The 12,478-nt window shown below is 43.0% G+C and overlaps 1 protein-coding gene across 6 annotated transcripts in view; it reads right to left on the reverse strand.

The window, feature by feature from the left end:
* Nucleotides 1-239: 239 nt before the first annotated feature.
* Nucleotides 240-12,478, reverse strand: part of scml2 (Scm polycomb group protein like 2) — a 126,799-nt gene continuing 114,560 nt past the window's right edge. For 4 of the 6 annotated variants that reach the window (XM_033032757.1, XM_033032754.1, XM_033032753.1 and 1 more), the window contains 3 exons: nt 7,288-7,551; nt 1,804-1,967; nt 240-1,684 (listed from right to left, as the gene is read on the reverse strand). In XM_033032757.1, coding sequence (XP_032888648.1) covers nt 1,559-1,684; nt 1,804-1,967; nt 7,288-7,551 — 554 coding nt within the window. In that variant the 3' untranslated portion in view covers nt 240-1,558. The remainder of the gene's footprint in view (nt 1,685-1,803; nt 1,968-7,287; nt 7,552-12,478) is intronic. The other 2 variants (XM_033032756.1, XM_033032758.1) reach the window with 1 other exon arrangement.

Below are 12,478 nucleotides of genomic sequence, written 5' to 3' on the forward strand. Positions count from 1 at the left end.
TGCCATGGGAGGTTTCCCTTCATTTACTCAAAATCCACCAATAAAATATCTACAGAAAATAGGTCAGGTACCATCTGTGGAGAAAGGAAATTGTTACTTTTATTAGATGTTTCAGAGTTCTGCGGGTACCGATTCCACATTGCTCCAATGATGTCTAGTTCGGTCCTATAACTGTATCACAGTAAACATGATACTCATGTCGACTTTCATAGACATTAACAGAGACTGTGAAACACAAAACTGACCAAAATCATTTATTTCTTGCCAAGATGTTTTATTATATATACAGTGCTTTGACTATTGCTTATTAGAATTGCAACAGAGAGAGATGCTCAGTTAAAACCAAAACAGGACTGTTTATAAACAATAACAAAGACTATTCTTAAATTATAACATGACTACACTTACAAAAGTTACACGAGTTTATATAACTACAAAATGTTTGTTAAGCATAAAGCATCTTTTCCCATAAGTGTATCATTACCTATGCAAAAAATATTTTGCTTTTATTTTACTAAAAGGAAATTACCTTGTACAAAAAGGCAACCAGCAACAAAATAAACTATTTTCACAGACTACATACTTGTGTAAAATAGTTACTTCTTCCAATTAATTTACTTATGAAATACATTCAAACTGTTACTGGCTAGGAAATGTTACATTCTTGTCCCTGATTTAATTTATCTTCACAGGCACAGATAGTAAAATTGATTACTATCAATATGTTAGATCTCACAGTGTATAAAAACATGGCTAGTTGACTAATCCATATAGTCAACAAATTATGTTAAAAAAATTGAGGGTAAGAACATAGTATAAATGTAAATGTCTCAATGTAACCTTCCAAGACATTGTGCTGGTCTAGTTTTCAATTACTGCATAACAATGTAAACTACTGTCTGACCCCAAAAGGTGTGACAGCATTAGCCTGGTTGAACATATGATTTAAAATCATATGATACAAGACTGTTTGCTCCACTGGAGCATAGGAAGAGCTAGGTAAGAACAGTCACAGGATTTGCTAACAAGGCAAGAACACCTGATCATTCAAAAATCCTTCTAGTAATCTAGAAGCTTTGCATAAACATTTTAGTACAGTAAAATCCTGATGCAGATATCCTTTGGATTTTAGCTATTTTGGAAACAGGAAACAAACTGTATTTGTGGATTATCAGGTATTGCAAATGGAATATTGTAAAACGTGCATTTTAAAATCAGGAACATACAATGAAAGGCCTGCATGACTAACTGCAGACTGAATTGTGTTTAAAGAATGAATGAATGTACAGAAATAGTATAAATGCACAATATTTAACATTTTCAGCACCCTTGAAAACAAAAACTTACACAAACATTCTTTGACAATGATTAAAACAAGGGCCATTTCAATACTACATTGCAGGATGAAACTGTACATTTCTATAGCTTTAAAAGTCTCATTAAACAGCAAAGCAGCCACTCCTCACAAGAGAAATCTGAAAAATATTTCACAAAAAGGATTTCAGTGGCTTTAGGGATCAAAATTTCCATCAGGTTGATGAAAAAATGTTATCTTCTGTTAGTACTTTCCATGCTTCAATCTTTCAATATGATAACAAAGCTTCAAAGCTGGACCCAACTTCAGCCCCATGTATTTCATTATCATGTCACTCCGCAGTAAGAGCAGTGCCTTTCCATCAATTTCCTGCAATACATAAACACACATTAAAACATGTAAAGATGACAAATCTTGCCACAAAATAAGTGCTGATGAACAGGTATACTTGAAGAAAAATACTTCTGACAGCTCTGAAAAACACTTACATGTCTTCTGAAGAGATCTGCATGTGGTGCCAAAGCCATGGGATCTGCATCTTTAACAAACTTCATGACATCTTCAATAGACCAAGTTGAAGGATCTTTGCTATTAGTTCTCGGAGAGTCTCGTTCTGTCGAATGAAGGTCAGGTCCAGTAGTAGAACTTGCAGCTACATCAAAAAGTGCAAGATAAATATAAGCCAAACATCAGAAAGCTCAAGGGTTGATAATTCTGCAATCCTTCCTATGAAATCTCCAAAAAGGCTTTCAACTTCTAAAATCATTTATTGTTGTTTTCAGAATGAATATCATCTTTTGTTTTTTCAGATTTTTAGGTACCCACAGCTAAATGTGGTTACAAGAGTCAATTTACTGTTCAGTTCACTTTAGTATAATGTAATTTCAAAAATATCCATTTTATGGACTAAAATTTGGAAGTGTAAACCAAAAGAAATTTCCTGCGAGTCAACAATGAACTGAGAATGTAAGCCACAAAGAAATTCAAAGTATATCAATATCACGTTTTCATAACATTAAAATTGAATGGAATTGGGTGATGTGTGAAGTAATTCTGATCAGTTGCTAGCTCAATAATAGTTGAACCACAATTCTGATTGCACTTGCAATCAGAATAATTTGTGAATCTTCCCTGTAACATCCTGTGTTCCCAAAATATTGTGTTATGCCGCAATTTGAGGTACATAAGTGTCCTTTGATCAAGCTAGAAAGAGGTCTGAGCTTTAGGTAACCTTTCATTTTAATTCTTCCCACATTCCGTGTTATGAAACACTATAAACTGTTCAAACAGCATCTACCATCCCAGACCCAAATGGAGACACATGAGACTGCAGATTCTGGAAACTTGAGCAAAGTACAAACTACTGGAGGAACTCAGTGGATCATGCAGCACAATTTCATTTTCTCAACTTATCACCCTCCGCGTTGGTTATTATCTTCTCATTCCCCCACAATCAACTCCCTCTTTATCTAGATTCACCCATCACTTGCCGGCTCCTGCCCCTCATCTTGCCCTCACTCATTTCTTTCTATCGGCTATCTGCCCTCTACTCCATCAGTCTGAAGAAAGAACCTGACCCACAATATCTGTCCATTTTCCCCCACAGATGCTGCATGACCCACTGAGCATTTCTAGTATGTTCTATTGTAGTAATAATAATAATAATAATACACTTTATTGTCATTGTAAATGCATACAACGAAATTTCAAGTGCACTGCCCGAGTGGAGCTCCAATGTATCAGATAAATAATTACGAATAAAAAAACGGCAAGAAAACGTCAAGTCAAGTCCATAATGTGCAATATTTCACAGTATAGTGTTGTGGCAGTACAAAATATTGGCTATGGGGGCTGTGTGTTCAATGCAGAATTCAGACTGGTGATGGCCTTGGGGTAGTAACTGTTCGTTAATCTTGTGTGTGATTTGATGGACCTGTAACGCTTTCCTGAGGGCAGAAGGGCAAACAAGTGATGTGCGGGATGAGATAAGTCCTTTAGTATGCGTGATGCCTTCCGCAGGCAATGAGAGCTATATATCTCTTCCAGGGCAGGCAGGTGTGTGTTGGTGATCTTCTGGGCTGTATTCATGACTGCAGAGTCTTCTTGTCAGCCGCAGAACTGGTGCCATACCATACCGATGTCATGTGTCAGGACACTCTATGGCGCAACGGTAGAATGACACTAGCAGCTGTTGTGGCAAGTTGACTTTCCTGAGTGATCTTAGGAAGTAAAGCCGTTGTTGTGCCTTCTTTTGTTGACCACCTGAGATCTGCCGAGATGTGGGTGCCCAGGAACCTGAAACTGGAGACTTTGTCCACTCTTTCTCCGTTTATGTGCAGTGGGGGATGGTCACCTTGCTTCTTCCTTAAGTCAATGATGAGCTCTTTTATTTTTTTTGTATTGAGTGCTAAGTTGTTCTCTGAGCACCAGCCTATTAATCTCTGTACCTCCTCCCTGTATGCTGACTCATCGCCCTCAGTGATCAGCCCCGCCACTGTCATGTCGTCTGCAAGTTTTATGATGGTGTTTGTGTTGTGGGTCGGTATGCAGTCATAGGGACGACAGATGACACAATGGGCTAAGTGTTCGGCTGGCAACCGGAAGGTAGCCGGTTCGAATCCCGCTTGGAGTGCATACTGTCGTTGTGTCCTTGGGCAAGACACTTCACCCACCTTTGCCTGTGTGTGAATGTGTGTGAGTGATTGGTGGTGGTCGGAGGGGCCGTAGGCGCAGAATGGCAGCCACGCTTCCGTCAGTCTGCCCCAGGGCAGCTGTGGCTACAGAAGTAGCTCACCACCACCGAGTGTGACTGAGGAGTGAATGAATAATGCGATGTAAAGCGCCTTGAGTATTAGAAAGGCGCTATATAAATCCCATCCATTATTATTATTATTATTATAGGTATAGAGGGAGTGGAGGAGGGGACTTAGCACGCAGCCTTGTGGAACTCCTGTGCTGAGTGTCAGAGTGGGGGAGTGGTGGGGTCCCATCCTGACTGACTGCGGCTGTAAGGAAGTCCTTAATCCATAGACAGATGTTGTGTTCGAAGCCTAGGTCGGACATCTTGGAGACCAGTCTACTGGGTACGATTGTGTTGAATGAGCTGTAATCCACAAATAGCAGTTGTGCGTATGCTCCCCGTTCTAGGTGGAGCAGCACAGTATGGAGAGCAGTGGCAATGGCGTCGTCTGTTGATCTGTTTGCTCTGTATGCATATTGGTGTGGATCCAGGGTTGATGGGAGAGCGGCCTTGATGTGCTTAAGGACCAATCTCTCCAGGCACTTCATGATGATTGGTGCAATCGGCCTGTAGTCGTTGAGGCAGGATATGGCAGTCTGCTTCGGAACTGGCACTATTTACGATGTTTTTAGGCATGTGGGGACCATGCATTGTGCCAGAGATTGATTGAAAATGTTTGTAAATACGTCAGTTAACTCAACAGCACAGTCTCTGCGAACCCGTCCTGGGACTCCGTCCGGACCGGCTGCCTTCCGTATGTTAACATTCCGGAGTGTGTGTGACATCAGCAGTCTGTATGATGAGTGTCTGGCTGTTGGGTGTTGGAGTGGAAGTAGTGGGCATGACTGTCTCTCATGGCGGCCTAAGAAGTGGTTGAGCTGTTCTGCTAGAGGGGCACTGTTGCTGGTGGATGAGTTGGTATCCTTTTTGTAGTTCGTGATGTGCCGTATACCTTGCCATACTCGACGGGGAAGTCTGAGTTGTTAAAGTGACTATCGATCCTTCGCTTATAGGCTGCTTTGGCGTTCCTGATGCCCCTCTTCGTCGGACCTGGCCGCACTATACAGCTCTGTGTTGCCGGCCTGAAAAGCCACATTGCGGGCTTTTAAAAGCAGTCGGACGCCTTTGGTCTTCCTTGGTTTGTTGTTGGGAGGGATACGGATGCGTTTAATGTTGGTTACATTGTCTACACAGCTTTTTATGTAAAAATGTACAGTGGAGGCATCGGAGTCAAACTAGACTAAGTGCAGCTCCCCCAACCAAATATTCCACCACTCATGCATAGCCCCCAACTGTGCAGGTGCAGCTCATTTCCTCTCATCCCCCTCCTCTTTCCCCCTCCCCAATCCCTTCCTCACCTCTCCCTCTCTGTCCCACTATCGCTCCTCACCTCCCCCACTGCCCTCCTCTCCTTCCATTCCCCACTCCCTACCTCCCCCCTCCTCTCCCTCTATACCCCTTCCTTCCCCACACTCCCTCACCTCCCCCACTTTCCCTCCCTACCCCTCCTCTCCATCAATCTCCCCACTCACCTCCCCAGGATCTTTCCCCTCCTCCTCCCCTCCCCAATTCCTCTCACCTCTCCCTCCGTCTCCTTTCCACTACCCTGTCACTCCCTCCCTCCATAACTCCCCTCCCTATCCCCCCCACTATTGCTCACTTCCCCCACTGCCCTCCTCTCCCTCTATTCCCCAATCCTTACCTCCCCCCCTCCTCTCCCTCTACCCTCCCTCCTCCCCCACCAGACATGAGACAGGAAAAAAAACGAGAAAAAAAGGAAGAATAGATTTCTCAGCAGATTTTGAAATTCCGCCGCGGCCTCACCACCGCAGTGCCTCCTGAATCGCTGCGTAGAACCCCGGCTGGGGCCTCGCGGGTAGAAGCCCGGGTCGGATGAGGCTGCTGACGGCGCCCGGCTGGGCACCATGGAAGCCGCGAAGTGGGCTTGGCCACTTGGCACCACAGAGGCACCCACAGATGCAGCTTAAACCGGCGGAGCATTAGTGATGCTCACTCCACTCCTTCAGCTTTATATTCTCCTCGCCGGGCGCCGCCCATGACTGACAGCGGTCCCGGCCAATCAGTGAGGTGATGGTGCAGGAAGGGCCGTCGCCATCCCGGTGAATGACAGGAGAGGAGGCCAATCTGCGTGGCAGCGACTGACAGGAGAGGAGACCAATCTGCGCATGCGCGGTTTTAAAGATTTTTAAACCTGAATAACTTAAAATATACCATAGATCGGAACAAATCTTGTTGCCTTTGTTGCACAGGAGAAAGGTGAGTAAGGTGGCGAAAAACTGTAGCGCTATCGCGTACCGTTTTTGCACAAATAGAAAAAAAACGCAAAACCGGAAGAGCACAAGATCAGAGTTTTAGTTATGTATGGATAGATGGAAAGATAACATTGTGATTGAAAATCCTGTTCATTATAAACGGTTGCATTACATAATCTGCTCTCCTTTGAATTAAATCTTGTTCGATTTATACATAGAATACAACCAAAGTTAGATTTTATTTATTTAAATAACTTTAGATGACCTGTTTAACATTAACAAATGTTTCAAATAAAATTACTTAAACTGCTCCATAAATGTTTTCACCCAACATGAAATCACTGATTAACTCAACTCTGTGGTTAAGAGTTATGCCCTCAGTTGCCTAAGCATGATGCTATGGACATCTTTCCCCAAATGTTTTTGCTTTTCAATATCCTTTTAAAATTCTGCCTTTCTGCCACGCTTTTGAAAACCTTTCCTAATGTGGGTCGGTGCAAGTCTTGATCAATAACACAAAAGCATTTGTAATACAAAAACTGATGTTGGAAATTTCAAATTAGAACAGAAAATGCTTTATATAATCAGCACTTCCGGTTATATCTGCAGAGAGTGAAATGGAATGAATGTTTCAATTAATTTTGAGCACTTTCTATACAAATGCAAGTAATACTGTGCACAATTTATCTGTCTAATACTACATCGAAAAATTGAGGTTTTAAGATTGTTGGCATGTAAAACCACTGTGATGAGGACCACCGACTCTTCTTAAGTGTTACTGCACTAACCGAAAGGAAAACAACCACTTCAAAGTGCAACCTGGAAATACCCATTCATACCATCATATTTTCTTTTCATTGCTTTAACTATGCAATCCTTGTGTCATAAATAATATGCTTACACAGCTGACAACAAATAAGCTGTCAAGAAAAATCATGTTGCAATGCTTAATTACTTACCTTCTATTCTCCTTTGCATTCGGGCTCTGTTAACATCGTAGTAACCATTATTTGCTGCGGAGTTTGAAGCCACCCTTCGTAAAGTTGATGTAGAGTTTGAGGTAGAACAGGACGGTACAACTGAATTTCTGAAAACAAGTTTATTTCCTGAGTTACGATATTCACTTGAATTTCGTTGAGAGGGGCTAGGTGGTTTAGCAGAATCCAAGGTCTCCGAATATTTGTGTTCCGTTGGTGTAACATTATCTTCTGCAGGTAATATTTCTACAAAAGGTATAAATGAAATGATGAGAACCTGCTAAATGCTAAAATCATGCTTTAGAAATAAGCTTTTTAAAATCTTCATCTCAAATTGTACGTGCTGTTTGTATAACTGAGCACATTTGTGTAAATCATATCTTTGTTGATTTCCTATACACAAAATGAGGCTGTTATTTTCCATTTTATAAAGATTCATGGAATAATTGTTCAACATTACAAATGATTTTTTTCACATTAAGCAATAACCTGGCATTAATTTTTAAATCAGAAAACCATCATTTATCTGACAATGTCATCAATTGGCTTTTGAACTGGCTCATTTCTGAGATTTGGTTCCACTAAGAAGAGAAAATGTTTAGCAGAAATAACTTGTAGCATAGGTTACTTCATAATGCGTGGTTAAACAACCAACATAATCAAGGAGCACTCACACCCGTCATTCCCTCTTCTCTCCCACTGGGCAAAAGATTCAAAAGCTTGAAAACACGACATCTTGTGCTGTTCAATGATTGCAACATGGCCTGGCATGTCAATTCCAATGCATAGAAACACAAGGCTGCAGAGAGTGGATGACTTAGCTTCTCTAGAAGATGGCATCTATCATCAAGGATCCCTACCGTCCATGCCATCCCTTCTCGCTGCTACCATTGCGCTGGAGGTACAGAAGCCTAAAGCCCCACACCACCACGAACAGGAATAGCTACTTTCTTACAATCATCAGATTCTAAAACAGACTTGCATAACCCTAATCCTACCTCAGCAACAGAACACACGATATTTCATCTGTAATGAAATATATGCAGGATTCAAGGATTCGGATCAATGAATGGAAGAAGCAAAGAGCACAATAAACAATTTATTAAAGCAAACACAAGTAAAACACAGAAACACTATCAATAAAGAAACAATCTAAAATAACTCTTACGTCCCTCTGCATATTCCAAGTCACCTGTCCGCACTGGCCACACACCAAAGTCCAAGCTCCTCCTCCCTCTCTCCTTGAATCTCTTTTCTCTCCCCGAAGATGAAGCTCATGCTCTCATGGTCGAAGCATGTATTTATATAATAATTTTATCTTTAAGAACAACAGGTGATTATGTGTCAAGCTAGCTATCTTCCTTGGTTGCTTAATGGCATGAGTTATGTGTCCTATCAGACACCGAGCTGGTCTTGGATGTCTCTGGGAAAGCAAAGCGAATCTCAGTGACCTCGCAGGTATCCTCATGATCTACTGGTCCCTTTGAATTGGCCCAAGCATTCTTCATAAACATCTACTTGTTTTCTGAAGAAGGGTTTGAAATGCGGTGCTGCTAATTTAGCTGACAATTCCATTTTAGTTCAGTCTGTTTAACTCTTACATTAGACCATCTCTTGAACTACCATGTACTTGTATTCTCATTGTGTTTTGCAGTCTTTTTCTTTTTACTTTATGATTTGTGTGTGTGCGCACCTATGATACTGCTGCAAATAAGATTTTCATTGTACCTGAACATCACCGTACATAGAACAGAAAAATCCAGCACAAGAACAGGTCCTCAAGCTCAAAATGTCTGTGCTGAACATGATGCCAAGATAAACTAATCCCAACTTCCTGCACATGATCTCTATCCTTGCATTCCCTGCATATCCTCCTCCTCAGCGCTGCTACCAATTTGATTGGCCCAATCAAGATATCAATATATGTAGATTAAAGTCACCCATGATAACTCATGTACCTTTGCTACATGCATCCCTAATTTCCTGCTTGATGCTATCCTCAACCTCCCTACTGCTGTTTGATGGTCTGTATACAACTCCAACAAGCGTTTTCTGCCCTTGGCTATTTCGCAATACTACCCATACCGATTCTACAGCATCCAAGCTAATGTCTCTCCTTGCTATTGCATAAATCTCCTCTTTAACCAGCAATGCCACCCCACCTCCTCTTCCTTTCTGTCTATCCTTCCCGAATATCAAATGCCCCTGCGTGTTTAGCTTCCAGCCTTGGTCACCCTGGAGCCATGTCTCCGTAATTCCAATTATATCCTACTCCTTAACAACTAACTGCACATTCAATTAATCCACCTTATTACGAATGCTCCTCGCATTAAGGCACAAAGCTTTCAGGTTTGTTTTTCTTATCTCCCTTCTACCTTTTGCTTCTGTCCTCCTTTTATGCACCCCCCCCCCGTCCCACCTGTTTAGTTAAAACCCACCCGTGCAGCACTAGCAAACCTGCCAGCCAAAATGTCCGTCCCCCTCCAATTAAGGAACAACCCATCCCTTTTGTACAGGTCACCCCTGCACCAGAAGAGATCCTAGTGATCTAGAAATCTAAATTCCTGCCCCCTGCACCAATTCCTTTGGCACACATTCAGATCCCCTATCTCCCTGTTCCTATCCTCACTAGCACGAGGTACTGGAAGCAACCCAGAGATAAATACCCTAGAAGTCCTGCTTTGCAGCCTCCTACTTAGTTCTCTATACTCGTGTTACAGAACCTCCTTCCTCTTCTTACCCACGTCATTTGTGCCTACATGCACAACTACTTCCGGCTGTTCATCTTCCCTCTCGAGGATGTTCTTAAGTCGGTCTGAGACATTTTGAACCCTGGCACCATCTTCCTCGAGTCTCGCCTGTAGCCACAGAATCTCCTGTCCGCACCTCTGATAATGGAGTCACCCACCACTATGGCTCTGCCTGATGTCGGTCTTGCCAGTCTAGCCTCAGTGCCTAGATTCGACTCACAGACCTGTCTGCCGCATGGACTGGCAGCGTCTGCCCTGACAGCTCCCAAGAGGGTGTACCTGTTTTCAAGAGGCACTTCCACCGAGGTCTCCCGCACTAGTTTCATCCCCTTCCTTTCCGTCTCTAACCGCCACACGTCTTATACTGTTGGAGTGACGACCTGACTTTGGTCCTGTCCAGGAACTTACATATAGTTATGTATATCTATGTACATCTATATATATCTATACATAGATCTCTTTCCCTCTCTCTATAATAATATATATAAATATCTATTGTTATGTATATCTATATATCTATATACCTATCAATATCTTCCATACCAGGGCATCGGCGATGTCCTCATTCTTTAGGAAAAGGGGGTTGCCCTCTTCCATTATAGATGAGTCACTCACTGGGGTCTCCTCGATATCCCACAGCTCCGCTCTGACTCCCCTCCCCCCATTCGTAACAAGGACAGAGTCCCCCTTGTCCTCACCTTCCACCCCATCAGCTGTTGCATACAGCATATAATCCTCCAACATTTTTGCCATCTCCAACGGGATTCCACTACTGGCCACATCTTCCCATCTCCACTGTTCTGCTTTACGCGGAGACCGTTCCTCCCCCGAAACTCCATGGTCAACTCATCCCTTCCCACCCAAACCACCCCTTCCCCAGGTACTTTCCCCTGCAACCGCAGGAGATGCAACACCCGTCCCTTTACCTCCTCCCTCGACTCCAATCAAAGGACTCAAACAGTCTTTCCAGGTGAGGCAGAGGTTCACTTGCACCTCTTCCAACCTCATCTACTGTATCCGCTGATCCAGGTGTCATCTTCTCTACATCAGCGAGATCAAGCGCAGGCTCGGCCATCGTTTCACTGAACACCTCTGCTCAGTCTCTTAACCTACCTGATCTCCCAGTGGCTCAGCACTTCATCTCCCCCTCCAATTCCCAATCTCACCTTTCTGTCCTGGGCCTCCTCCATTGTCAGAGTGAGGCCCAGCGCAAATTGGAGGAACAGCACGTCATATTTCGCTTGGGTAGTTTACACCCCAGCGGTATGAACATTGACTTCTCTAACTTCAGATAGCCCTTGCTTTCTCTCTCTCTATCCCCTTCCCAGTTCTCCTATGAGTCTTACTGTCTCCGACTACATGCTATCTTTGTCTAGCTCCCTCCCCTGACATCAGTCTGAAGAAGGGTCTCGACCCAAAACGTCACCCATTCCTTCTCTCCAGAGATGCTGCCTCACCCGCTCAGTTACTCCAGCTTTTTGTGTCTATCAGTATCTATAGTTATGTATATCTCTATCCTTCTAGCTGGTTTTTATTGTTTATTGTCACGTGTACCGAAATACATTGAAAAGCTTTTGTTGCGTGCTAACCAGTCAGCGGAAAGACAATACATGATTACAATCGAGCCATTTACAATGTATAGATACATGATAAGGGAATAAGGTTTAGTACAAGGTAAAGCCAGTAAAGTTCGATCAAAGATAGTCCGAGGGTCATCAATGAGGTAGATAGTAGTTCAGGATCGCTCTCTAGTTATGGTAGGATAATGCAGTTGCCTGATAACAGCTGGGAAGGAACTGTCCCTGAATCTGGAGGTGTGTGTTTTCACACTTCTATACCTTTTGCCCGATGGGAGAGAGAAGAGGGAGTGACCAGGGTGAAACTTTAACTTGATTATGTTGCTGGTCTTGTTGAGACAGCGTGAAGTATAAATGGAGTCAATGGAAGGGAGGTTGGTTTGAATGATGGTCTGGATTGCGTCTACAATTCGCTGCAATTTCTTGTGGTCTTGGATGGAGCTGTTCCCAAACCAAGCTGTGATGCATCCCGATAAAATGCTTTCTATGGCGCATCTCTAGATGTTGGTGAGAGCTGTTGAGGACATGCCGAACGTCCTAAGCCTTCTAAGGAAGTAGAGGCGTTTTACTTTCTTGGATGTTGCTTCTATATGGGTGGTCCTGCATAAGTAGATAGTGATATTGACTCCTCGGAATTCAGCGCCATCAATGCAAACCGAGATATGTGTACCGCTTCGCTTCCTGCAGTCGATCATTATCTCCATTGCCATTGAGAGAAAGGTTCTCAATCTCCTTCCGGTACTCCGTCTCATCAGTTTTTGATATCCGGTCCAAAACAGTGTCCTCTGCGAATTTGAAAATTGAATTAGATTTGTACATGGCTGCACAGGTGTGGTTGTGCAAGGA

Source organism: Amblyraja radiata, chromosome 14 (assembly GCF_010909765.2).
Source record: "Amblyraja radiata isolate CabotCenter1 chromosome 14, sAmbRad1.1.pri, whole genome shotgun sequence".
NCBI classification, from domain to species: domain Eukaryota; kingdom Metazoa; phylum Chordata; class Chondrichthyes; order Rajiformes; family Rajidae; genus Amblyraja; species Amblyraja radiata.